The sequence below is a fragment of the Aspergillus oryzae genome, chromosome 6 (assembly GCF_000184455.2).
Source record: "Aspergillus oryzae RIB40 DNA, chromosome 6".
Lineage (NCBI taxonomy): Eukaryota > Fungi > Ascomycota > Eurotiomycetes > Eurotiales > Aspergillaceae > Aspergillus > Aspergillus oryzae.
Genome location: NC_036440.1, coordinates 308545 through 335390, shown reverse-complemented (window position 1 = coordinate 335390; position 26846 = coordinate 308545). Strand labels below are relative to the sequence as shown.

The window sequence follows — 26846 nt, the reverse complement described above, 5'->3', positions numbered from 1 at the left end:
CGCGTCACCTACAAACGCGTGATCGCTGAGGTCTTGACAACGCTCTACGTCTTTTCCTTCGGCGCCATGACCATTTGATGTATCAGTATCGAGTTTATCGTGGATCGTTAGTTACAACAAGGGGTCGATTCTCGTGGATATCTTTCTTAGTACACTTATCATCATCATAGGTTAGACACTACAAATGATTCATGACTGATACTAATAGTCTACCAGGGATAAGTTCCGATACAGTCCCTACATTGACGAATTTCCACTGCATTCTCTGACTTTGAATTGATACTATTCATACATAAGACATCGTCGAAAAGAAAGATGAACACACCAATATCATACATCCCCCACACCAGAAGATCACCTGTACAAAAGCCCCCAAAATAGTATACACATCAAGAATTCCCAGTCCAAAACATCCTCAGAAAGGAAACAAAACCCCCTGATATCGACCAAGTACACCAAAGAAAAAACCCCGAACCCCAAACGCCATTCCTAGCAAAAAAGAGGCTTCTCCTTACCGGTAGCCGTATCTGATGTTATCATCGACTCATCCGCCGATTTGCGGTTCCCAAACCGACCATTACGAAACATCACCGCGGCCATCCTTCGTTCTTTCTTCAGATTGGCTGGCTCATCTTCCGTCATCGTGGCCGAAGACGCGGACGAAGAGAGCGATGCCACCGAGCCGCGCGTGCGAAGCGGCGATTTGGGCGGGATGCTGGGGAGTCGGATACTGGATAATTTGGGCGCCGACGCCGCAGTAGCTTGCAGGAGGTTGATGATCTCGACGAGAGATTTGCGGCGACTGACCCGCCAGGCTGGCATGCCCTTTTCATCTTTGGCTGGGATTGTTGTGTCTGTTTCTTGGTCGGGTTCGTTTGTCTTCGATTCGGTCTCTGTGTCGGTTTCTTCGGGGATGTCTTCGATCATCCGACTCCTGACCTCGGGACCCTTGACGGTGTTTTTCCTTTGCGGTCTCTCGGGGATACAGTGTGATTCCGTATCATCTTGCTTGTCTTGATCACACTCTTTCTCTTCATTCTGTTCACCTTCTTCATCTTTGAAATTCCTTTCCACAGCCTCAAACCCAGTATCCCCCTCAACAGCAACAATAGTCTCCTCAGACACCTTCACAGGCGCCTCAACCCCCTTCCCATAACCACCCCCACACCGAGACCCAGGTCTCCCCTCATCATCCTCATCCTTCTCCACGATCCGAATAGACGGCTTCTTCACCAAATCAGGTTTCATCCCAGGAGGACACGAATAAGGAACCGGATCCTTAGGCGGCACAGCCGGAGGCGTGTCACGATCATGTTTCTGTTTATGTCTCTGTCTCCGTCGACCCTGAAGACAGGATCTGAAGATCTTAGATAAGATACTCATTGTTTTCTTCTTATCCCGTTGTTCCCCTCTTATCCAGTTTTCAACGTCGTCTGGACTTGGACGAACACCCTCCGTGACAGGCGATGAGGGGTCGATCGAGGAGGGTTTATATGACTATCGATAAAGCCGCTGTTTTTGTTTGGATTTGTTCGTTTTGGGCTATATTGATTGCGGGGGAATGGAAGGTCTCTTTCTTCTCTTTCCCTGGACACAACCCCAGGTGGGGAATGTAGTATAGGGATAGTCGAGGTGCGTTGATTCTTGCAGGATGGTACCTGACTTATGCAGTGGGGATGTATATGTATAGTATGCGCTGTACTCTTACTCCCGGTTGAGTGGGTGAAGGAGTAGTTTGTTGCTGGTGGTGATGAGTTAGTGAGTGAGGGATGGCGGTCTTCGAGGGGAGGGGTTATATGCGGTTGCCCTGTTACTACGACCGGGCACTTTTTGACTTTGGTTCCTGGTTCCTGGCCCGCTTTCCATGTTTACCTTTGTGGTTCTTCTGGAGGTTGAGTTTGGTTTAAATGTAAGGAGGGTAAGGGTAGCAGGTGCAATGGGATGTAAGGATGCATTTCGTGTTAAGGGCTGTTGTGCTACTAGCTACTAAGTTCCTAGTATCTGGGTTTTACTTCCGCGGGGAAAGTATGGGATTGATTGGTGACTTTGGCGGTGTGTGTGCGGGAGTTTGTGTAGATGTGAGGTTATTATGGTGATTGCAGGGTTGATCTTAATAAGAATTCCATGTATGCTGGACCTCTGGGAGAGTAAGGGAGGTTAGAGGTGGTAAGTTGTTGTACAACATGTACTTTGTAGCGTTGAGGGTGCTAGGCTGCGGGTTAGGGCTAATTCTGACTCTTGGGTCGGGGGCTCGTGAGATGCCAATTTTCGTGCAGCGAACGTGTACGATTTCTGGGGATTTTTTTTATCAATACTCCGACTTCGTGGGTGTCGGGGGTTATTTTTTTTTTTCTTTTTCTTGATTTTGTGGCTTTTCTCTTCTGTCCTCCTTTCTTGGGGGGTGTGGCGTTCTGCTTATTTCAAGGGCTGCAAGGGATGGTTGTATTATTTGTCATGCACCAACTGTCCATGTCATCATTGCATTGCCGTAGTATCACTAGTTCTATGCCTTACATACAAAGTCTCTGTGCCTGGTAACAAAGTATCGAAGAAAACCTATGAGAACAAAACAAACAGCCACTTAAAGCTTGCTCTGCGGCGTTGCCGTGTACAACGACTGGTTCCGCTGCATCGATTCCAGGGCCTCTTTCTCAATGCGCTGGAGCAGCTGTGCACAGGTGGGAATATCATGGATCAAACCGATGACCTGACCGGCAGTCCAGACCTAAAATGGAACGGTTAGCAAGGATTCGGCACGTTTCCCCTGGAATCCTAAAGGGAGAGGGACGAGACTAAGCAAAAATAGGATACACATACTCCGAAATCGACATCACCGTTCAAGAAAACCTCCCTACCCCTCTTGCCACTGACGAACGGGGCAACGTCACTGAACTCTCCGGACTTGCTTTCCTTCTCCACCTTGAGAGCCTCCTTAGAGACCTTATTGGCAAACAGACGGGTTGTGTTCTTCCACCGTCTCAGCACCAGGGCGGTGTCTGTCTCCTCGGCCTTCACGATGGCCTCCTTCACGTTGTGGTGGATGGGGGCCTCGATCGTACACATGAACCGCGTGCCCATGTTGATACCTTCGGCGCCCAGTGACAGGGCCGCGGCCAGGCCGTATCCGTCTGCAAATCCGCCCGATGCAATGAAGGGGACGCCCAGATCCTGACGGGCGCGGTTGAGGAGGATGAAGTTGGTGATGTCATGTTCGCCGACGTGGCCAGCACACTCGAAACCGTCGATGGACAGGAAGTCAACACCCAGCTTGACGGCAGATTTAGCGTGACGGATTGTCGTGCACTTGTGCAGGATAGTGGTGTTGGCTTTCTTCAGCTGGGTAATCACCGGACCGGGGTTGTTTCCGGCCGTCTCGACAATCTTGACACCCTCATCGATGATAACCTGGGCGTAGGCAGCGTAGTCTGGGGGCACAAGGGCGGGGAGGAGAGTCAGGTTGACACCGAAGGGCTTCTTGGTCATTGAGCGACATTTCCGGATCTCTTTGCGGAGGTCTTCGGGGGTGGGTTGGGTGAGGGCAGTGAGCTGGATGGATAATCAGCGATATTCGTCTTCATTTGCTTTCGCATGTGATCTGATACGTACGATTCCAAGGCCTCCAGCGTTGCTGACCGCTGCGGCGAGTTCAGCGTATCCAACCCATTGCATACCACCCTGGACGACAGGGACTGCGAGCGGTTAGTTAGACACCAATATCTCCGGGGAGTAAGCCTAGGTACCTGTGATGCCCAGCTTCCTTGTCAGTGCAGTGTTGAAGCCCATTTTGTTCCTGTTCTAACTGTATGCAACTGAGATTGAGCGTATGTACTTCTAGATAGCGGCCGACTCGACGGTGGCTCTAATAATTAATATGAACAGAGAATGTATAATCTATCAGTGAAGGGTATCACGAACAACAGGCTATTAAAAGAGTGGCCTTCGGATCAGCAAAGGAATGCGACTTCTTTGTACCCGCGGAGATTCTGCCGTGGGGAAGAGTTACCGAGGTTCGTGGCCGACCGACGGTCGGGTCGGCGAGATTAATATTCAGGACGGCCCCTGGAGAGAACAAGAATGCGGGGGAATGCCGCAAGTTGACAGCTGGGGAAATAAGTCCTGAATGACGGATGACATGGTAGCATATTTGCATAAAATAGGGAGATCCTTGCCATTTGTCCCCATCGCATAGTATGTTGTTGCGAATGCCATCCCCGCATGTGATTACGCGGCGACTTTTATGAATGATTGATAGGGAGCACATGATTCCCTTCGCCATAGTCCCATGACTAGAGAATGTGTGAACAAAGTGCTTGTATCTACTATACCACATCTCTAACATCAAATGAACACAGTGTAACCCCGAAAACATGTATATAGATTCCTTTATGGCTGGAGGAACTAGAACGCCATCAATGCATATAGGTATAAGCGAATGTAACCACAAATCAGCAGAAATATCCTAACTCTTTTATTTTGCTCCCATTTGGCTGGCCAGCCACTGCTCGTGCAGCTTCTTCTGTCTCTCCCAGTCTTTCCGAAGCTTCTTAGCCCGGCTCTTAGCGATCTCCTCGCCAGCCGCATCGCGGGTGGGGAGACCCTCGTCATCCCACGCGCTATATTCGTTTGTCCGGAACATCTCCAGGTGGCTGAGCTTGCCCTTCTGCAGCCTTTCCAAGGCTTCCTTTTCCTTCTTCTCCTTTTCAAGCTGCTTTTGCTGCGCCCGCCTGGCCTTCTCTTCCCGAGCCTGGATCAACTCGCGAGTCACTGGGCGAACGAGTGCAGGCAAGTTGTCTCGATCTTCAAGATACACGCCGACTTCGAACAAATCGATATCGCGAACACGATCGCAGAGTGCCAAAACCTCCTTGCTGATGTTATTCGATTCCTCAAGTGACGACAGTTTGTTACGGAAATTGCTCAAGACGTCAGCATAAGGCTTCGTGGAATCTGTGACCTCCTGCTCGGGAAGAGCTTCACGATCGACGATCTCAGCAATGGTCTTGGCGTTGACTCCTTCCTTCGCCCGTGCGGCCTGTCGCAGAGAGTCACGCATGGAGGACAGTGGGTGGAGGAAGGGCTTGGCCTCTTCGGGGACGTCAATACCAGACCATCCGATTTCTTGACTGTCGGCAGCAGCCTTGCCATTGAGGCCAAAGATATTGACCATAGAAGTCACCCACCGGGCCACAGCCTCAACGTCCTTGGGGTTGACGGCTGACTTGTCGGCGCTGTTGTATTTCGTGATAAGCTCAGAAATAGCATACATGGCTCCCGGGGTGTTGAACGAGTCGCACAGGTGCTCATAGACAGCCTTCTGGCCATCTGCCAAAGCAGTGGCGAGAGTATCGTCCGTGCCAGAACCTTGCAGGGCAGCGGGGTCCTTCACCTTGATGAAAAAGTTGTTCACCTTCTCCTCCCACGAGCTACCAGCGCTAACAAGGTCATCGGTGATTTCAACACCATCCTTCCAGCCGCCCAACAGGAACACAATTCTCAAGCTCCGGGGGGTCCACTCCTTCCTTTCCAATGCCTCACGAATGGTAGTGAAATTCTTCAGAGACTTAGACATCTTAGAGCCCTGGATGGACAGGTGTCCCATGTGGAAGAAATAGTTAACCCACTGTTCGTCGTGTGAATGGTTATGGCTGTCTGCCCAGTATGCCTCGCTTTGCGCAAGTTCGTTGTCATGGTGAGGGAACGCAAGGTCGACACCACCCGAATGGATGTCCAGCTGCTTGCCCAACCGTGCGGAAGCCATGGCAGAGCACTCAATATGCCATCCGGGTCTTCCACGACCCCAGGAGCTCGCCCAGCTAGGCTCACCAGGCTTCGAAGCCTTCCAGAGGGCGAAATCAGATGCAGATCGCTTATCTGTAGCTTTCTTTGTCAAGGAACCTTCTCCTTCAGCCAACAGCTTGCTATCTGAACGGTTCCAGGGTTCCAGCCGGGCGTACGGGTGGCCAGCAGCCTCGAAAGCTTCAATATCAAAGTAGACAGAGCCATCATCCGTAACGTAGCCGAAGTTATTCTTCACAATTTTCTCCACGAAATCAGCAATTTCTGCACCATACTCGGTTACTCGAGTGATTTCGTTAGGGTCGAGGACGTTCAGATCCCGCATATCCTTCAAGAACCGCTCCTCATATCTCTTGGTCAACTTGGTGAAAATTCCATGGTCGTCCGCATTGATCGAGGTTCCCTTTAATGAATCTAAGTACGGCAGAAGGAGATCTTGAGCTTCCGTGTAGAACTTCTCCGCAAAGCCTTTAGGCCGCTCGCCCGATTGTTCCGCCTCCGCGATTACCTTTGCTGCTGATGCAACAGTTTTAATGTGCATTTTAGCCTTCGCTTCATCGTCACCGGCCTTCTCGTTGCCCGGTAGCGGTCCTCCATTCAGCACGGTAGCGTAGGTCTTCTCTACCTCATCCTTATATTGAGACACGGGCAGATCTGGGCTCAGCAATGGCAGGTTCTTCTTGATGTATGCAGTGTATGCTTTTTTGGCAACGTCCAAGACATCGCCAGCGATCGTAGGGTGCTCGGAAGTGAACTCCGTGAATAAATGCTGTTGTCGGCCTCTAAGGATAATCTGTGACTCATTAGCGTCGCATTCCACCCAGTCGTGAAGACAGCCCGAATCGCGAAGGGTACGGTTGATAGCGTACCTTGTCATCAACGTCTGTAATATTCATGACAAAGTTCACGTCGAACTTGAAGTAGTCACGCATGATACGCCGAATGATATCAGTGCTAACATAGTTTCTAGCATGGCCCAGATGGGCGTCGTCGTAGACAGTCGGTCCGCACGCATACCAAGAAACTTTCTTGCCCTCCTTATCGATGGGAATAAAAGGGTTCTTCGAACGCGTTAACGAGTTCCAAACTTTCAGCGGCGGCAGGCTTTTTTCGGCTTCAGGGTGGAGGGGTGGCTGCTGCCATTGCGGTTGTTGGCGTGCGGTGGCCATAGATCTGGATCTGGAGAGAAGGGCCACAGGGTAAAAGAGCGACAAGCGTTGTTTCGACCGATTAGTGAGGAAATGGGAGACCAGGCGAGGAAGTCGGTGAGAGGTGAGGGGCATCAGGAACGGAGCTCCAAAAGAGGGACAAATAATCCAAACTACGAGAGGGGTGCCTGGAGGCCAGCCTGACAACCAACCTGAGTCAAGCATTCAATGGATGCGCCAGAGGGTCATCATCCAATGATAAACTAGATTTCCAATGCGGTGGGAGCATCACCCTAATCTTCTAGCCCTGAGCCCTAATTACTGTCCCAGTCGGGTCTAGATCGGATCTTTAATGGCTGCCCCAGAATGATAGAAGCTTTTGAGCTCGTCCGAGATTTTGCGATTGCGAAAGAATATTTGAAGCGGCAACACCACACGCAGTCGCAATGCATTCCCCCTTTTTAACCCCCGGCTCACGGTCGCAACTCGACAATCTTGCTCTGCTTCAACTCCGCAGAGATCAGACGATCCCGACGATTCTCCAGCTCCATGACGAAAAGAACGGAGGATATAAGGAAGGAAAAGTCACCAACACCCGCTTCGGCTCATTTCCGCATATCACGCTTTGCGATCAACCATGGGGCTCACAGATCATCGCATCCAAGGTAGACACGGGGTCCCGGGGCCGTACGCAGAAGATGAAACGGAAAGCGGACGAGCTGGATTCGTCCACCCAGGCCGAAGATAAGCCTTCTCCGCAGACCCCAGTGGCAGCCTCCAGCGGTTTCCTTCACCTCCTTTACCCCACACCAGAACTATGGACCGCGTCGCTCCCTCATCGTACTCAAGTCGTTTATACACCGGACTACAGCTACATCCTCCATCGGTTACGCGCGCGTCCTGGAAGTACCGTAATTGAAGCGGGAGCTGGAAGTGGCTCTTTCACCCATGCCTCCGTGCGGGCAGTGTTCAATGGATATCCTTCAGATGATCAACCGACGAAAAAGAGAAGGCTTGGCAAAGTCTGCAGTTTTGAATTTCACGCGCAGCGGGCGGAGAAGGTTCGCGTGGAGGTGAACCAGCATGGCCTCGATGGACTGGTGGAGGTAACACACCGTGATGTCTATGAGGATGGGTTCCTCCTCGGGGACCCGAAGACAGGCAAATCCCCAAAGGCGAATGCGATTTTCCTTGATCTGCCTGCTCCTTGGCTAGCTCTTAAGCATCTCGTTCGCAACCCACCCGAGGGTACGGAATCACCGCTTGATCCTACATCCCCGGTCTATATATGTACATTCTCTCCCTGTCTTGAACAGGTACAGCGTACTATCAGCACACTCCGCCAATTGGGCTGGTTGGGAATATCAATGGTGGAAGTCAACAACCGTAGAATCGAGGTCAAGCGAGAACGAGTTGGGTTAGATCTCGGGAACATTCGCGGAACAGTGGTCTTCCCCAAATCCGTTGACGAAGCGGTTGAGAGAACGCGTGCCCTTGAGGAACGTGCCCAGTTGTTCCGTGCAACGCAGAATCAAAGTGACGGCGACAGCACCCCTGCCCCTAAAGCTGAAAATGAGGCAAAGGGTGGCCAGCAAGAATCTGAGGTCCCAGTGTATAAGCAGGGTCGTGTGATGACCAGGTCAGAATTGGACCTTAAGAATCATACATCTTACCTTGTCTTTGCTATTTTGCCTCGGGAATGGACGGAGGAGGATGAAAAGCGCTGCCGTGAGAAATGGCCGTCAAACCGGGTGCAGGAACCGCAGGGACCACAAAAGAGTAAGAAGCAACTGAAAAGGGAATCAAGGGAGAAACGCGACCTGCAAAGAAAAGAGCAAAGTCAACCGGAGACGGAGTCCCAAAAGGAATAGAAGGTATCAGACTTACCTTACTAGAACCATGCTTTAGGTGCTGTATTATGTTCTGTCTTCTTGGATAAATTTTGTTAATTCGCTGGTTTCCCATGCCAGAACCAGACTTGCAGTCATATCTGATAAGTCAACAAAGAATACTAATGACAGGCTGAAGGTCACTTTCTAAGGAATATATACACAAATGACCCCTGGTCAGAAAAAGAGAAACAAAAGCCTTGATTTCATGACACATGTAAAGACCTCTATGTACAATATGGATCTATGGTCAATCCTACGCAGTTCCATTCCATAGCATAGAAATAAGGGAGCGGAAATCCGGACAATAGTGGGTATTGCGTTAAAGTAGAATATTGTTCTAGTCAGCTAGAACAGTAAATGCGATGTTGATCCTTATAGATTATTCTCCGCCTTGAATTTATCCCATGCTTCATTGAGCGTGCCGAACACTGCACCAGCGATCATTCGCTGTTCCGTCGTGGCATTGGTAGAAAGCTGTACCGATCATTAGCTGCTGTGATATAGTATTCTTAAGAAGCAGGCGTACCTTGTCTGGGTGCACCTTGGCGATCCCCTTCATATATTGCACCTTGACCTTGTTCGGCATAATCAGTTCCGACATGTTGATCTTTTTCCACCCAGCCTCCGGCCACAGAACAGTGTCCAAACTGCCCAAAAGCGCTCGTAGATTGTCCTGCTTGCCGTTCTTCCAGGCAGTTAGTCGAGCATCCACACTTTCTGTAAGAGCGAATTTCTCTTCATCGGCACGCTCAGCGGCTTTGTTGGCTTCTCGCAACCGACTGACAGCGGCGGAGTTGGCAGATGAAGAGCTGCCACCTTGCAGGTCATCAAGTGCAGACTTCTTAGGTGCAGGAGCAGGCGGCCGCCTAGCAGGGGCTGAAGGTTTCGAAACAGGTTTGCTAATGCCGGCAGCTTTCTCACATCTGTTGCGGCCTTGGATACTGGTGCTACCACCGTGGCCGTTTTCAACCGCCTGTTTCCACGCCTGTGCAGCATCTGCCCATCGCTCTAATTGCTCGAGGGCCTCGGCCTTGCGCATCAAGGCTTTGCCGAAGAAATCCTTCATCGGTTTACTGGGTTCACCGTTTCCGATTTCAATGCTCTCGGCCTCGCCCTTCGAAGGGCCAATCACATCCAGGATAGTGTCTGCATCGCCAATTGCCACCTTAGGCTCACCAACCTTCAGTGCTGTCATGGCACGATTGCTGCGGATGATGATCGCAAGGGGGTACTTGTCAGGTAGCAACGACAGAGCTGCGGAAAATGCCTCGTGGGCAGCTGCATAATCACCTCTCTTATAAGCTTCAGCCGCTTTCGTCCGATGATGATGCGTGGATGCCAGAGCGTCCTGTGATACTTGAGGGATGACTCGGGGCGGAGCTTTTGGTCGCGCAGGCAGAGGTTTAGATGTAACAGCTGGCCGCGTGGGCTGCGCCGGCGAGGGTGACAGTCTAGGGCGCTCAGCAGGCCGTGGAGCCGGAGAATCGAATAAGTCAACATTCTGCGCAGGGGCTGGAGATTGTGCGGTTGGTCGTTTTCTTCTCGCTGGGCTCACATATGCTTGTGCTGACTGTTCTTCTACTGCAGATTTGGTCAATCGGGCTCTGGGATCCTTCGTCTGGCTTGGCTGCTGTTGTCGCATAAAGGCCGGCTGTTGCATATTTCTGTCACCAACTGGAGAAGGCTGGCCTCGATAGCTATCGCTAAGGGTGCGAGGTGGGGGTCCATCGTTGGACCTTGTTGGCTTGCGTGAAGCACGAGGATCTACACCGGATTCAAGGAGAAGAGCCTCGTCAGTGAAGTCAGCTGGCTGTTTCTGAGACTGATCAGGAAAGCGCCGGTGTTCCCTAGGTGAGGGCTCCTCGCGGGCAGACGGATCTCTGAGCCACCGGGGCTGGTTCGGATCTTGGTCTGTGTTGAAGTCATTAACGACTTGTTGAACCTTCTTGCTACCAGTCTTCCACAGCGAGTTTGCTGTTTTTAACAAGTTATTGCCGAATGCAGCGGCAATCTGCGACGGATCCTTGTCTGCTGTCGAAGGTGACCGATTATCCTCGCGGCGCCTTGAAGAATGGGTCCGCTCCTGTTGCATCCACGATGGCATATCGCGATCCGACCTCCCGGCCCGATCTCTGCTCCGGCTCTCATGGCTCGGGTAGCGTTCTTGAGCCGTTGGTCTACTTCCAGACTTTTGTCGAGATTCTTCGTGCGCCTGCGTGAGAAGCAATGAGACCGCAGCTTGAACATCAGTTCCGGATGACGTCATGCGTAGAGCTTGGCTAGCTTTATCTGCAGGAAATCCCATATCAACGAGCTCTGCAATTGCTCGGTCAGTCCCATTTGACGGCTTGGGAGATGGGGTAGGGTCTGCGCGCTCTGGAGTTGGAGGTTTGGCTGGTGGTTCCGGTCGGCGGACTTCAGAAACGGGCTTACCCAGCAAGCCCAGGAAGTCATCATCGTCAGTCTCTGCAGGTTGCGGCGGCGGCGGAGGAGGATTTGGTTTAGGTTTCAATTGATTAAGGCCGAAAGGATCATCGTCGTCGTCCATGAACGACATTCCAGAGGACTGTGGCGCTGCAGAGGATCCATTGGGGGTGGGCTGCGGCGACCTGGCGTCTACCCGTGGCGTCGGGCTTGGACTAGGTACGGGGAAGTGAGTCGATGCATCAACAGGTGCCGAAGCGTCAAATGCGGCAAGGAGATCATCTTCATCAGCGGACTGGACTTTTTGCTGAGTAGAGGTCATGCCAATTGCAGCAGGTTTGTGGCCACCCTTCTCGAGATTATCCCAGAATTGAGCATTTTGCGCCCCATATTGTGTTTCGAACCGAGATCGATTCTCTGCCTCTTTCTTGGCTCTCTCTTCTTGTAGCCTCTTCTGCTGCTCGATAAGGGACAGGTTCTTATTTGGGTTAGACGAATTGAAAGATACGAGGTTCGCGAAGCTGTCCTTGTCCGGTGTTGCAGACTTGGAGGGCGGGTTTGAAGCCCCGGAGGAGGCAGAAAGAGGAGTAGATCGGCCGGAGGTATCATTGCGTCTCACATTTGGAAACAAGAGGCTGGAGCTCATAGGTGGGGGTTTACGGGGGTCATTGGACGAAGTGGAATTCCAATTCAGGCCGCTCAGATCGTCCATGGCGATAGTCAATTTAGTACGAATAGGGAGGTGTCTGGGAGGACTGAATTAGGATAGAGATCGGGGGAGATAAGTAGTTCCATGGTCTAGCCTCACCATCAACGATCGAGTGAGCTGATCCTGTTCGTGTGATAGAGCGTCTGGTGTATAGAGCATCCGGAAATATTCACAAAGCAAGCATTAATCAAGAACTGACCACTTGGCACACTGCATTACAGTAAATGTTTTTTGAGACAGTGTTAACTTCCCCTGGAGATCGAGGGCCGCGGCCGTCATTGTGGCTGAGCAGCTAGTGGGGTGTGGCTGATGTCGTTCAAGCGTGACTTCAGTGGCACGTGTTACCAAATACAGCAGCTTCCGGACCCGTTATCTACTTTGTCAAAATCTTTTTACCAAGTGGACAAACTAGCTGTATTCTCATTGATATTTTCCGCCACTCCGAATTTGTTTACGGACAGGAAGGCGTAGCATATGGAGTGGCCAGCTAAGGAGTGGGACATATAGTACGTAGTACCAAAGACAAAGATAGCCCTTTGTTATGTCCGAATTGCGTCGAAGAATCTCCTCCACTCATGATCACTCCCGTCTACTCTGTACTATACTCCATAGAGCTAGCCGCTGGTGGGTTAGTCACCATGCTGTATCCCACTTTTGCCCGGACAGTCCAGCTCAGGTTACCACTGAGAGACTTTGCGAGAGAGGTAGATGCAGAAGCAGACTAATCCGTTTGCACACTGTAACTCCAAAGGCCGTGCCGTTCTCCATCGAGACACATTAAGGCGTTGGGGTATTCTGAGCTTTAGCGAAGAAATTTACGTACACTGCAAATTAACTGACAATATATCGAGAGTCATTCAGGCTCAAGCAGTAGGTTGTGGCTTGAAAAGATGCCCATGCTGAAGTGCTTTACTTATCTAAGCTATATATGATATGGACATGGCAAGCTGCTTCAACAAACATAATCATTGAGTATCTTCAAAGCAGTGGATAATGAAGATTGAATGTTAGTATAAGTATAAGCTGAGTTTTGGGTAACCTTGAGGTGGCATCAGCCGCTTTTTCTTTTCTTTGTATCCTGTGTAACTGACATTACTACCCTAAGCTCATTGTGTTAGAAATTCAAAGGCTGGACTGTTATTTGACTCCTCATCCTTGAATGAACTCACTCCTGACGAAGATTATGATCGTGGAATTGTAAGACTGGAGATAATCACTAGCTGACAAAGCATAGTGATGGTACTACAGGCCATTAATGATCACTCATTGCAGTGTATTCTAGTTACATGCTAGAAACTGAATAATAGCTTTTTGGCCTTCGACGCTATCCATAACACAACCGGTAGAATTTGAGAAACAACCTGTATACCATGGGCACCAGGTGGAGCTCTACGCCATTAGTGAAGTTTGCTAGATGCTGGTGGTCTCGTCAACATTGAAGGGAGCCCCTGTGGTGGATAATAATTTACCAGCATTCAATAAAAAAACAATCGGCATGACTGTTTATGAAGTTCTCGTTTGCAATGCCGACCTAATAGGGATGATGCCAATCTGCAGATGCTGATCAGGGATTTCAAGTCATCAAAAGACCCCAACCCCTAGATCTTTGCTCATATAGCATGAGCATTACCTCCATGTGCAACCATGCAAGTTTGGTTTGGAAAGTGCTCGTGCACAGATAGACGAAATAGACACAAAAGAGACACAATGCATGTCATTCTGACACTATATATTAGCATGCATGATACATGAATCTTCATCACGATTGGAGTGTCTAAAGATGCAGGGCAAGACGGGGTCTCGGAACCCAATCCGGAGTTGCTTTCCTCTCAGGTTGACCCCCTTCCTCAATGGACTGTCAGAATGAAACACGGCCATAACGACACTTGTATTTCCTTGTCCAATTCAAGAAAAGATGGGTGAGCGAAGGTATGGCATGTCCCTTAGGGTTGTCCAAGCTACCGTTGTCTATAGCTCGGAATCAGTCTAAAAGATTTACTCGGCTAGGAACACATCTGTAGGGAGGCTCGAGCGAAGGGGCAGCCACCGGCTGAAGAAATTGCGCTCCGCCGATTAGGAGACTCTCGGCAAACCACGCAGTCGTGGGAAAGACATTGAAAACTCCAAGGCTTAAGAATGAGAAGGGAGCCAGAGAGGTCAGCAAGGTCAAGCAACGCAATGGAACATATGCGCTGTATCGCGACAAAGCTTGTTGTCTAATACGAATCCTGCAAGCTATGAGAACAGCTTAAACCCGACCAATAGAAAGGATGTAGATTAGACGGCATACGGGGTAAGGATGGGTAACAGATAGATTAACAGCCCGCCTTTCCGTTCTCCTGTCATGGCTGTCATGAAGACCTATCCGACCAATCAAAACCAGGTGGTCATGTGTATGTTATGTGACTACTAACGGTTGGCTCTCGTTGCTAGGGATCACTAGGTAATTTGCTGGCTGGGTCAATCGTAATACAGCCTGGAAGGATCACGGAGTACGCTTACTTCGGTTCCTCCGCACCCAATCCGTGGCATGCATCGAGAAGCTAGAAGTTGTGTCCGGGAACTATTCTCCGAGATTTCTTCGATAATTTCATTTTGAGTTTTGGGCATCCCTAGAACCTTGTCATTACTAACACCTACCGATTTCCTCAATTGGCAGGCAGGTTAAGTTATTCTGAGGTCATGCATATACTCTATCTGCACCTGTCAAGATTCATACTAGAGTTGATGCATCCGAAATCCTTCGCTGCAAGTATGACCACTCGCACTTAGTAGTTCGCATATTACTTTTTAGCTGTTGGAGGGGCACTTCCCCTTTCCCCCCCTCCCTTCCCCCTTCCAGGAGATAATCACGCCACTAGTATCCGGTACAGAATATACTACTACTGCATGTAAGAATAGTAGGTACTGAGATATGTATATCAGTAGCAGGGTAGTATCCGGGACTATCTAGATCAAACCAAGGACATTTCCGGCGTCCCCGCTAATACGTACTAATGATGACGGTGGAGTTTCGGAGAAACTGAGCCGTGGGCGCGGAAAGTAAGTTACAGGAGAGTTGAGGTTTCAAAGGTAACTCCCGACGTGTCCTGTTGCCTACCAATCCTTGCTTGTGCCCTGGGGGCTGGAAAGGAAAGTTAAACCGTAAAACCCGGCAGTAAGGCCAGAAACCATGTCATCGCATTAGTGTTGCGCTGGTGTGGTTGACGGAGTTGCTAATGCTAATAACCCTAAATGAGGGGTAAGATAATGGTATACCTAAGCACTATCCTAGGTCCCAGAGCTTCATGGCCAGGTGTAACAGACATCTTGTAACTCTGGGGTGGCGACTGGAGCCACTGTCTGAGTCACTGACCAACACTGGAGTCAATCCCCACATATGCTTGTCTGGGAGGTTGATGCACATTATATGGAGTCGAATTTCTGACAAGGCAACAACTTCCAATAACTATGGGAAGCAGTCATACAATACTCGCTTACAGTGGGGCTGCACAATACAGTATCTTCCTCGGGCTGTACGGGATGCCTCCTACGAGAACTCTGGTCAAGATGATTTCTAACTTTTTAAAAATTTTGTTCTTTAGGGCATGCATGGAGAAAAGATGACTAAGAAGTACGTTATCTCTAGTTATGGAGTACAGTTTGTGGCAGGGTTTAGTGCCAAGGACTCAAACAAGAAGGTACCAAATCAATACCTGGTTACACGTGGGAATGTGTAGTACAGTACCAGAGACATCTTGATCATGGTAGATACAGGCATCGGTACTTGATTAAGACCTTTAGAAGTGGTGGACTTATGCTCATCGTCGAATCATAATAGCTTTGTTAGGTTTGTTCATTGTCATGTGAAAGACGAGTGCCGTGACCCGTAAGTATAGAGGATATGAGCCTTACCCACGTCCAGTGGAAAATAAGTGGGTTCCGGGTTACTGCTTTAGATACAATATCGGACATACCATACAGATGGTATTATTACAAAATCTATCTGAAAAGCAGGGGCCAATGGAGAGAGTACTTGTGTTCGGGTAGTTCCTTGTGCCTTGCAGACGATAACCTATCGTAAAATGACCAGGAGGCCAAAAGAGGGGAATGGTTCTTTTGGCTCGAGAACCAGTCCGAGATTAGGTGATCGTAGATAGTATTAGCTGATCCACAGCCGTTTAGGAATCGAAGAGCGGGAGGTGGAATCAATGCTCTCCTCCCGACAAAATATGTGGTTTTTAATATAAATGACGGTGCGGACATGGCCCGGCGAGGAATCTAGATCCGCATTCCTGGGAATGGCGAGGGACCCGAAATGGCTCTGTGCGCGAGTTTGGTACACCGTCCGTGCTCCCTTCTAAGTGTGAGGGGCCCTCCTTTTTTTTTTCCCACACACTCCTCATTTTTTCTTAGTATTTCTAAATTTTTTTTGAACATTTCTTTGGGACATCGATCTCGGCTCCGGGAGGGACTCCATATTAATAATAACATTTCATCAATTATAGTAATAGTAATAGTAAGACCCAGAAAAATATAAACGACAGCCAATCACTGGTAACCATTGTATTCAATGTATTGTGAGATGGTAATTTTCTTTTACTTACCATACTCCTACTCGGATAGTACTATATAGGCACGTATGTACAGTACATACATGCTTAAGATATTACCCATATAGGTCTATGACACCGATCAGACTCCGTTTCATCACAGTACTTACATATATCTCATGCATACTGCGTCCTACTGGTGAGAAGGTCTTACGCATGAGGAATCAGGCTAAATTCCATACTCAGGACTAACAGGAGCCCTTACTAGATTCAGTATGTCGGGAGCAGAGAAGCGACAGAACACGGTACCAGGAGGATGTTAGTCAGTTCAGGTAAATAGTAATAAGAACTCCGGCCCTGTGGCTTGCGGGGCAAAAGGGAAATTTTCTTGACGATTATTGTTTTCTGCCCCTAAACTTCCTCACTAAACCCGCAACTAATTAATTAGATTAAAGACCGACCATGGTAACAAGTACAATAGTCTTATACATATCAACGCTAAATCGGCCGTGCTAGTGCGACCATCTGCCAGACTGGAAGCGCTCTCCAGAGCTCCCCACCTTCCGACTCCGAGGCTCGACTAGACTGAAAGTTATACATAGTACGCCCTGGACGACCTCCTTTTCGCTCCAATAATGTCCTGGAAATTTGGGTCCCTATTGCTCTAACCTTTCCTAACTCATCTCGTCTGCCGACCCGCCCCGTATTTTATTCTTGTGCTTGTTATTTAGTCCTATTTGGCCTTTTTTATAAATTACTCCAAATTCAAATTCAAAAAAAAAATTCCAACAACCAAAAAAAAAAAAAAAAAAAAAAAAAAAAAAAATAAACGAGCTCAACACAAGTCTAAATCGGCAGTTCTTCTCTTCTTTCCAACCTTCCCGAAGCCGTCGCAGATCATCATTCCTCTGTTTATGCGTTTTCCCCTTCTGGGTGGCCTTCTTTGTCCGGTATCTCTCCCGGTTCCAGTAGTTGTGAATTACCTACTGGTGTAACTCCTGTTCGCTTCCCATCTCAACCTCTCTCACACCACCCTTGTCCAGTGTCACCCAAGGTCGTTCTTCCTTTCTCCCTCCTCGCCACTTTCTGGACCCTCCCTGCGTCCTTACCCCCCATTCACACGAAATCCCCGTTTCATCATGGGTCTGTTCAAGCGCAAGGACTCCAAAAACTCGATCCAGACCGAGAGGGATGAACAAGAATCCTTTGTATCGGCTAACAGCGCTCGTACATCTAATGCCTCATTGAAATCTCCTGGTTTCAAGGGAAGTGGCAGTGGCTTGCCAGCTTCCATCCCAGAAATCTCGATTGCCAAACCGCCCGACCCAGCCTTAGACCCTGCAGCCTACCTGCGAAGCATACATGCTGTTCGAGAGCGTTCTAGATTCGTCTTTGGGAAGGCGAAAAGAAACAAACTTAACCATTTCGATGTTGATATGAGCAAGTTCGAAGCCACTGCGTCTTACATTGTGTCCATCATCAAGGTGAGCGAACTCACTACACATAAACGCCCCCTCACCATAATGTGATGTTCTCGATTTGACTAACTGGTATAAATTGCACGTGAAGAGAGATTATGCTCCGGACTATGATTCGATTCCTCCCCATGGTCGCTGGCAACACTTCGATGTGGGTGGCCGACCCCGCATCAATCAGCTGCTGCAGTCCTGGCCTAGCACAATCGATGCGCAAGAACGAACTCGGCGATTAATCGACCTCTTTGTCGTTTCCGTCCTTCTGGACGCTGGTGCTGGAACTAGATGGTCTTACAAATCGAAGGAGTCGGGCAAGTTCTTCTCGCGGAGCGAGGGGCTGGCTGTTGCTACACTTGAGATGTTCAAGAGCGGACTTTTCAGTAGTGATCCCACCGAGCCTTGCCAGGTGGATGGCGCCGGCTTGAAGAAGATCACGGTAGAGCTGCTGGCTAAGGGCATGCAGCACTCGGAGAACAACCCATTGGCAGGTATCGAAGGTCGTGCGGGACTCCTGATTCGACTCTCGGAGGCATTGAACAATCAGGATTTCTTCGGGGTGGATGCTAGGCCAGGAAACATGCTTGGTAAGTGATCAACTGGCTGACATGCTTAATGGATGGCCTGCTAACGAAGATCTACTTCAGACTATCTTCTCTCACATCCCTCGACACAAGCTTCGTCGGTCCCGATTATTCCTATTACAACGCTATGGTCCGTCCTTATGGACGGGCTGACGCCAATCTGGCCGCCTTCCAGAACACAGATCGATGGCTTGTCGATCGGAGATGCTTGGCCGTGCTCTGACTTACCCCCGTGCCCCCCCGCGCAACCTTGGGAGACTATTGTCCCGTTCCACAAACTGACACAGTGGTTGTGCTATTCTATCATGGTTCCGATGTCAAAGTTGATGAAGATTCACTTTGCCGGCAGCGAGCTCCTAACAGGTCTTCCCGAGTATCGCAATGGCGGTCTGTTGATCGATATGGGTTTGTTGACTCTCAAGGACGCCGATGCTCAACGAGGCATTGCTGCATATAAAGAAAATGCGCAGATCAAGGGTCAACCAAATGTGGAAGTTGTTCCTCTTTTCTCTACGGACGATGATGTAGTCGTGGAATGGCGCGCCGTCACAGTTGGGTTTTTGGACGAGCTGCTCGTGGCGGTAAACTCTCAGCTAGGGTTGGTTGGAGAGGACCAGTTAAGCCTTGCACAGATGCTCGAAGCTGGATCATGGAAGGTAAGTCTTGTTTATTATTCTCCATCTCTATTGTACTTTGCTGATGAATTCGTAGGGCGGCCGTGAGATTGCCGAGGTATCGAGGCCAAACACCAAGGAACCACCGATTATGATACGCTCCGATGGTACTGTTTTCTAATGTTTAGCATATCCTGTCGATTCGTGATACCTGACTCCGCCAACTGTACCTGTTTATGGGTGGCGGAAGTCCTTACGACTTTTTAATGACCAGATGCTTATGTCTTCCGTTATTTCCACTTCACTCCATCGACATCTTTGCGAAAGGAGCTATATCTTCTGCTGTAGTGCTACTATTGGGATGGTGATACATTCTTGTACATTTCTTTTGGAGGGGAACTCTCTAAAAAGTACTGATGACCTTGGGACTGGTGACAGATTTACGTACTGCCTGCGAGCTGTGATCTGACGTCATCCTTTATTTAATAATAAGCGCATTCTGAATTTCGAGGAAGCGATACGGCCTCTAAGTCTGTGGCCTTATTACAACATGTCAATCCGAGCATAATTGACTTTTTTGGATCTCAAAGAGGAAATCGCCTAGGAGGCGATGTTCTGGAGGTACTGGACTAGTCAATCTATAGATGATAGTGTAGTATAATGACATTCATTATAGGCCGGAGCTAGAGGCTCATGCTAGCCATTGATACTTTAACCTTATCTGAAAGCCTTATGCCTCAGTACTAATGTCAAGTGCGCTAGTTTTCCAGTACACTGGTAAAATGAAAAGGTAAAATAGCTAAGCATCACGCCCTGGCTCCTTTCCGAAAGAGGGGAGAAGGGCATTTGTCCGGTGGACTAAGGATCTGTTAATCAAAATCCTATCTCAATTTCGACCTTTAGCTTGCAGTAGCAAAGGTAATAGGAATAATGTGACATGTTCATGCTTGGGTATCTAACACAATAACGAGCTTGACGATATTCTGACAATTTTTGCTTTCCTTCCCTTTGCCTTGTCGCTTTTCTTTTCTTTTCCGTTTTTACTACTTTTTTTTATTTTGATTGGATGATACTACAGGTAACCATTTGCATGAGAATTGTTGGCTAATTCACCGTCCGGGGATTCTGGCGCAGGAAGCGGGAATCCATCCCCGTGACCCATCGCTGCTGCTTTTGAGAATCCCTCCCTGGCTAACATTGTATTCAGTACAGCACAGTTATAAGCCGCTTCACCCGGCGGGACGACAAGGAAGATATATGTGTTATCGGTGAACCGGCCCAAAAAGACATTGAACTGGGGCGTCTTGGTATGCATGACGACGAACCCGGCCGAAGCGGGCGTGGTATGGGTATTCCGGGCCGCGCAATGCTTGAACGCCTTCATTATATTAGAGAGTCGCTCATGGCGATCATAGATGGGGTTGAGGTCGCCTATTTCCGAGGCAACGGAGGTGACGGTTAGGAAAGTCGAGCGCTCGAAGAGGATGACTTCCTCGGCATCGATACGCTTGGCGAAGGCGTGCAGGAAGCGTTCGATGACGGTGAGATTGGGGATGAGACGGTGGACGATGCCGGCCCAGGCTTTGTAGAGCGATTGATCCCAGATGCTGCTGCCGAAGGTGTCGATGGAGAAATGGTCCGAGCGGCTGCGGATGAGAGCGGAGCGTTCTTCGTAGATGCGTTGACGGTGCTCGGCTTGGATGAGGTCGAGCTTGTGGACGAGACAGAAGACGTAGGCGTTCGGGCTGTACTCTTTCAGGGCGCCGATGATGGCGTGGTATGTGTCGAGGTCTCGTTCTACTTCGCGGGACTCGATATCAAAGACGTAGATCAGAACCGCGACGTCCGAGAAGATGTTCCCTCGTTGTGAGGCGAGATATGTCTCCATGAAGGCGTCTTGGCCTCCACAGTCCCACAGGTTCAGGGTCAGGTTCCCCATGAACTTGACATGGCTGTGTTCCACGTCAATTGTGGCGCCTAGCCGGCGGACATCTTTTGCGACATAGTTGCTGAAAATAATGGATCTCATCGAGGACTTTCCCGAGCCGCTCTTCCCCATTAGGAGCACCTTTCTCTTCTTCTTTCGGACGTCCATGGTTGCTGGTTGTTGGGGTTGTTCCGGCGGTTGACTGTACCCCGCAGAGTGCGGGTAGTGGTTCTTTTAGTTCAATGGGGGAGAGGGGGGCGTGGTGGACTGGTTCCGGACATCGGTTGAGTTGAGTTCTTTGTTGCTTCAATTGCTGGCGTTTGAGCTAAGGCGGTGTTATATGCACTTTGGTCTAGTGCATGGATGAGCACTTGACCAGCCTCATCGTTGCATGATGAGGGGAAACGATGATCCGGGATGTCACGTGTAGATCACGGGCCTTCGAGTGAGGTAATCAGTGAATACATCATTCTTCTATTGCTTTACTATGGGTTCGATAAAACTGAATTGTTGAAGGTAAACTTGTTTCGCGGTGGATCTGCGTCGAGTGTATAAGGATGCCAATGGGAACCGGTACGTTCTCCGACTAACCTGCTAGGGCAATGTATGGGGATTCGGGCGTAGAAAACTATATATTGTTTCCCCGGAATATACTGATCTTAGATACCATTGACTCTAATGTACCTACGAACACCATAAAACCTGGTAGAATTCTTGATAGGTTCGAAAAGGAATAAATAACATATACTTAGGAGCTGACGGAACCCATGTCCGAGTGCTCATTAACTAGTTCTCATTCACCCATAGTTATAGATCTTTCATTCGGGCTAGCTGAGCCATCTCCATAGTGCACCTCACACCACAGATTTCATAATCTGGACGAGTTTGTCCTGCATATCACAGAATATATTTACTGCCTGTATATACGAGTGAGTCAGTACAGAAGTTTTAAAAAATCGACTGCCTAATTCACGCACCTGGGTCAGCTTTTCCTCGCTTGCTCCATGGAGGTCTCTGGTGAAAGCAAGGCGATACGCCGATTCATCATTGACAAAAGACAATGACGATGGAGGAAGTACTGCAGGAGCATCACTGTCGAATAGAGACTGGATCTGGGGCACGGAATCTGGCTGCGAGAGCTGTTGCAAGAGATTCGGAGCGATGGTGATATGATCCACACCAGCCATCGCAAAAATTTCATCTGTCGAGGTTAAACTGGCTGGAAGAAACTGGGTTTTAGCGTTAACCGATTTATAGTACTTCTGGATGGCGACACAGAGAGGCAGAAGCTTGTTCGGGTCCGTGAAGCTGAGCGAGAGCGTCAGTGGCATATTCTTTTGCCACGTTTACGAAAGGCTTCTGAGGCTTCTAACTCACCCCGGCTCGAAATGAACTTTAAGCTGATTGACATAGGGTGCGACATATGTGCAGCCGACTTCCGCAGCGAGCACCGCCTGCGTTAGGGTAAAGAGAGTGGTAGCGAGTGTGCGTACTCCAGCTTGTTCGAGGGCCCGACAGGCAACCATACCCTCCCATGTACTTGGAATTTTGATGCAGATACGCGACTGCTCGAAACCTGGCTGTAAATACTGAAAGAGTTGAATGATTCCTGGTAGAAGGTAAGCGTCAATTTATCAAAGAGCCGCCGTTGTAAAAATAGATAATGTCTTACTGAGAGCGTTGACAGTGGTCTTTTCAACCGAGTAAGAATAGTAAGGATTTGTCTGGATATGGACATGGCCATTGATATGAGGAGCAATTCTCAAAGCCAGTTTCACCATCTATAGACTTCCTATTAGCCCTACTGGAACCTCGACGTTGGTTAATGAGTTGTTAAAATACCGCTATCTCTACAGCTAACTCCTCTAAGGCAAGGCCAGGGAACCGAGATAGGAGATTTCTTGCCTCTGCAACAGAGGATGTGATCAATTCCTTATGCTTGGGTTTGGAAAGCTCTCCGTAAGCGATGGCTTGATTGGAAGTACAGTCTTGAAATGGACCTAGGGTCCTGGCAACTAAAGGATTATCAATACAAAGTCCGATGTGCGTCACTAAGTAACCTTTAGATAGTACTTGGAGCAAGTACCTTCTTCGTCCATGGTATCGCAGTCAACAACAGTTCTCGTACGGAGAACATCCAAGCCAGTCTGAGAAGCCATGTTGATAATTCGATCTGTACCGACGATAGTTGTGACAGGAAGACAATACTGGTGATGGGTAGAGGGCTTGATGGATAGTATACGATGATTATGATAAGAGACGGGATAGCAATGGCAAGAGTGGATGATACACCCACTCAAGTGAACAATGAAAGCTTGATAGCCCCAATTCCCCTCATTCTTCACCTCCGCATCTTCTCTGCTAATTAGCCTAATACGTCACTCGGGTAGTAAATAAGCCGTCAATCGGCCCGATTTCCAATGCCTTCTCCCCGGCATTTATTTAGCGAATTGTGGAGCCCAGTCCTCTACCTAGCTTCAAGAGACGGGGAACCCCTTGGGCGTCAAAGCCCCCGAAGCCCCGTTGCCGTGGTTGACAACGTAGTATTAAGACTGGATGCGTATTCAAGTCTCGGACTGGCTATCACGGATGTTCAGAGATCGCTGTCCTATGAAGTATACTCTGCAAACACTCTCGAATTCATCAAACGGCAAACTTCGCGTAGAAAGGTCTTTAGTGGTACTTTCCTGGAACTCTACTTGAACTACTTGCCCGTCCTACGCGCTTACTTCGGGGTGACCTGCTCCTTGATATACTTATGATGGTATGTAACCCTGATATGAAACCCTTCCATCTCATGGAAAGAGAAGAATGGGCGATTAACGACGGGATAGAAACTCCTTCTTCTCAGGATCTTGTAAACCTCGGCGGTCGCGACAGAATGCCGAAACCAGTGAGGCTTTGCTTAGCACGTCAACATCATCCCAAACTATTGTGGTAGACAACGTGGGCTGAGACCCTTGGGAGAAGAAAAGAAGAAAGGAAGAGAGAGAAAAAAACACACACATGAATGAAAACCCGGAATCGGTAAGCGGAGGTGGAATGGAAGAAGAATCTTCCGGGTGGTAATCCAGCTCTTCTGATTCGCCGATTCTTCGAAACAGCCGCTAGTCCCGTGACTGAAACCTAGCCCGAGGTTGTCCGTCCCGTGATTCCGAAGCGTTACGAGAGTCGGGAGTTCGAGGCGTCTTTCTTCCTGGACGACGACGACGGCTACTTGTCTGGATATCAGCTCTGCACCGTTGAACGGGTCCTTAAAACACATCATGATTTCTCAGAAGGTTGCTCAGCAATCGCTGCGGCGGCGTATGTGCCCCCTTTGGCTACTGTATGTTTAAATTGAGCACCACTAATTTGTTGCAGTTGCCGTCCAGCAGCCCTATGCCATGCGCTGGTCTTTGATGAACTCCGCAACCCCCGCTGCTGTCGCTATGGGACGTTTTATGCAGACCAGGTGAGTAGTGTATTTTTTTGGTTTACCTCTATCACTTTGCGACAGTCTCTGCTGTGGAGGTTTCGCATGGGTTGCTACGTCATGGAAGTCCGATTTTACCAAGCGTTCGGATGACGAGGCATATGTACGACGATCAATGGTATATAGATGCTAATTTAGACGACCAGACAAGCTGCCACTACCTCGAACACCTCTGACCCTACCAAGATCCTTGCGCAGCAGCGTCTGAACCGTCCCGTTTCCCCTCACCTTTCCATCTACCGCCCCCAGATCACTTGGATCGGCAGTAGTTTTCACCGTATTACCGGATTCGCCCTTTCTGGTTCTCTGTATCTTTACGCGACTGCATACCTCGCCTCACCGTTGCTTGGCTGGCATCTGGAGTCGGCCTCCGTGGCCGCTGCTTTCGCTGCCCTTCCCATTGTTGCCAAGGTCCTTCTCAAGGGTTTTATGGCTCTTCCTTTCACCTACCACTGCTTCAACGGAGTCCGCCACTTGGTCTGGGATCTTGGTAGGGGAATCACCAACCAGCAGGTCATCAAGTCTGGTTGGACTGTGGTGGGGCTGAGCGTCCTCAGCGCCCTTGCTCTCGCTTTCCTGTGATTTTCTTGTGTCATACCTATTAAGCTGATCTTGTTTCACTAAAACTGTTTTCTATGCATTATATCTTATACAGTCAATCCAGACTGATTTTTGAAATTCATGATTATTCTTTTTCAGACCTCCATGATTCTGGGCTTGGGGACGTAGACCATCTGAAGATTGCAGGCACGAAAGGGTGAACAGCAAACAGAGAGGGAATAGTTTAGGAGGGTCAGTGTTGTATTTGCAATGCTATTTGATTAATTTCCATATTCAGAGAATTTCTAACGTTCTACCGCAGCGCATCTAACATGGATGTAGCTTGAGTTTTGTGTGGATTATAAGTTTGATGACATATGGTATGTTCAGGCTTGTTTTCTAAAGTATGGTTCTCGGTCCCGCTTTCCAGACAGCGTTGTACATTAAGGGCTCTTCCAGTCACGAGGTATGCCCTGCCACTTCCTTGTTTGCCTGTTGGTACGCATATACATTCTTTCCCATGAAACCCCGTCTGGCATCATCATTGTACAGGTGCTTTTTGAAACCTTTTGGTACTCTACACCACAATGGTTAGCATTTCTATGAGCACCAGGGCTGTTATTAGATATGCAACGGACGGCCTTGTGCGTGCTACCTTCTGAGGCACGACACGTCCCGCCCATGGAAGAAGCGTTTCAGAGACTCACCCACTGCGCCAACTTATTTTCTTAAGAATGATATTCTTGTCCGAGAAACGAGCCTCCGGATCATGCAGGGCTCGGTGGCGGGTTAGGTGGATACGGTGGTGGTGAAGGTGGATCTTGGACGGAGAAATCACTCAATGTGATATCAATAATACTTCTGAGGCACTGTTTCGACTGCTTATAACTCAAAGAGAAGTTTAAAATGGTCTCGGTGTCCCGACATGCCATGTTAAACGAGGTAGCCGACATTATCAGCACAAGTTGTATACCAACTAGCTCGAAGTTGCTCAAGAGATATGAGAAGATAGGGAAGCCCGCCGTTGTGCGAGAAGCCAAAGTGTCTTCGTTCCTTTCCCAAGAAATCTAGTGAAGTAAGTATTCGAATACTTTGACTTACGTTTTCTGAACAGGAAAAGAATTTCTTTCAATACCCGGCTATCGCTCACCGTTTAATAGCCCCAGCCTTTCAGGCCAATTTCCGACTGGCGGCTTCTTCAAAGCAAAGTGTACACCGCCATCCTGCCTTAAACGTCCGATCAACGGGAAATGGCCGCGTGGATCTGACATTTTTGACACTCTAACAGTGGTCTTCGCAAATGGATTCAGACCTAGAAGGACACTTCGTCGGCTGCTTCTGCAAGGGCCCGGCGGAAGACTAATGTATAGGATGTTAGACGGCGTACAGAACACCGATGGCCTCCGGCCTTTGCCGCGGGTTGGTTCTTGGTAACGGCAAACTAGGCCAAACAGGCTCGGCGGCATTGTATTGTCTGGAAACAGACCGTTTCTTCGGCTACCTTGACTACCCCAAGCTGCATGTCCAGTCTTGGTTGGTGAGCCTGAGGAAAGATGTGAAATAGCTCTCCGGCGTACTTCGACAGATGCGTTGGTGAATGCATGTTGTCGTTGGTCAACCGTAGGGTGATCTACTTCAACAGAGCAGCCAACGGGAGGTGCTGGCTATGATCTCTGATAGATGAAGATCCAAAGAGGTAAAAGCACCCTTTGCTGATTATATTGGTGATCTCA

At 49.1% G+C, this 26846-nt stretch overlaps 9 protein-coding genes across 9 annotated transcripts; 4 read left to right on the top strand and 5 right to left on the bottom strand.

The window, feature by feature from the left end:
- Window positions 1-389: 389 nt before the first annotated feature.
- On the bottom strand, window positions 390-1383 carry AO090020000589 (uncharacterized protein; the record flags this gene model as incomplete). The annotated part of the gene is made up of 2 exons (XM_023237929.1): window positions 390-436; window positions 516-1383. 2 exons carry the CDS (start codon window positions 1381-1383, stop codon window positions 390-392), a joined length of 915 nt encoding a protein of 304 aa, XP_023092904.1.
- Window positions 1384-2581: 1198 nt separating this feature from the next.
- AO090020000590 (NAD(P)H-dependent flavin oxidoreductase) lies at window positions 2582-5688 on the bottom strand (the record flags this gene model as incomplete). Its single annotated transcript, XM_023237928.1, has 4 exons — window positions 2582-2725; window positions 2818-3546; window positions 3607-3689; window positions 5622-5688. The coding sequence occupies 4 exons, from the start codon at window positions 5686-5688 to the stop codon at window positions 2582-2584; spliced, it is 1023 nt and encodes a 340-aa protein (XP_023092905.1).
- Window positions 5689-7390: 1702 nt separating this feature from the next.
- trm61 (tRNA 1-methyladenosine methyltransferase subunit GCD14) lies at window positions 7391-8815 on the top strand (the record flags this gene model as incomplete). The annotated part of the gene is made up of 1 exon (XM_023237927.1): window positions 7391-8815. The coding sequence occupies one exon, from the start codon at window positions 7391-7393 to the stop codon at window positions 8813-8815; it is 1425 nt and encodes a 474-aa protein (XP_023092906.1).
- A 393-nt stretch (window positions 8816-9208) lies between these two features.
- Window positions 9209-11972, bottom strand: AO090020000592 (UBA/TS-N domain protein; the record flags this gene model as incomplete). Its single annotated transcript, XM_023237926.1, has 2 exons — window positions 9209-9310; window positions 9363-11972. 2 exons carry the CDS (start codon window positions 11970-11972, stop codon window positions 9209-9211), a joined length of 2712 nt encoding a protein of 903 aa, XP_023092907.1.
- A 5668-nt stretch (window positions 11973-17640) lies between these two features.
- AO090020000593 (URC4/urg3 family protein) lies at window positions 17641-19352 on the top strand (the record flags this gene model as incomplete). Its single annotated transcript, XM_001824834.1, has 4 exons — window positions 17641-17985; window positions 18071-18560; window positions 18621-19213; window positions 19269-19352. 4 exons carry the CDS (start codon window positions 17641-17643, stop codon window positions 19350-19352), a joined length of 1512 nt encoding a protein of 503 aa, XP_001824886.1.
- An 891-nt stretch (window positions 19353-20243) lies between these two features.
- AO090020000594 (Rag GTPase GTR1) lies at window positions 20244-21266 on the bottom strand (the record flags this gene model as incomplete). Its single annotated transcript, XM_001824835.3, has 1 exon — window positions 20244-21266. The coding sequence occupies one exon, from the start codon at window positions 21264-21266 to the stop codon at window positions 20244-20246; it is 1023 nt and encodes a 340-aa protein (XP_001824887.1).
- Window positions 21267-21952: 686 nt separating this feature from the next.
- Window positions 21953-23257, bottom strand: AO090020000595 (transaldolase family protein; the record flags this gene model as incomplete). The annotated part of the gene is made up of 5 exons (XM_023237925.1): window positions 21953-22406; window positions 22476-22707; window positions 22771-22879; window positions 22941-23158; window positions 23227-23257. The coding sequence occupies 5 exons, from the start codon at window positions 23255-23257 to the stop codon at window positions 21953-21955; spliced, it is 1044 nt and encodes a 347-aa protein (XP_023092908.1).
- A 1107-nt stretch (window positions 23258-24364) lies between these two features.
- AO090020000596 (succinate dehydrogenase cytochrome b560 subunit) lies at window positions 24365-25155 on the top strand (the record flags this gene model as incomplete). The annotated part of the gene is made up of 3 exons (XM_001824837.3): window positions 24365-24404; window positions 24462-24552; window positions 24720-25155. The coding sequence occupies 3 exons, from the start codon at window positions 24365-24367 to the stop codon at window positions 25153-25155; spliced, it is 567 nt and encodes a 188-aa protein (XP_001824889.1).
- A 364-nt stretch (window positions 25156-25519) lies between these two features.
- AO090020000597 (uncharacterized protein) lies at window positions 25520-26184 on the top strand (the record flags this gene model as incomplete). Its single annotated transcript, XM_023237924.1, has 2 exons — window positions 25520-25703; window positions 26009-26184. 2 exons carry the CDS (start codon window positions 25520-25522, stop codon window positions 26182-26184), a joined length of 360 nt encoding a protein of 119 aa, XP_023092909.1.
- Window positions 26185-26846: the final 662 nt, after the last annotated feature.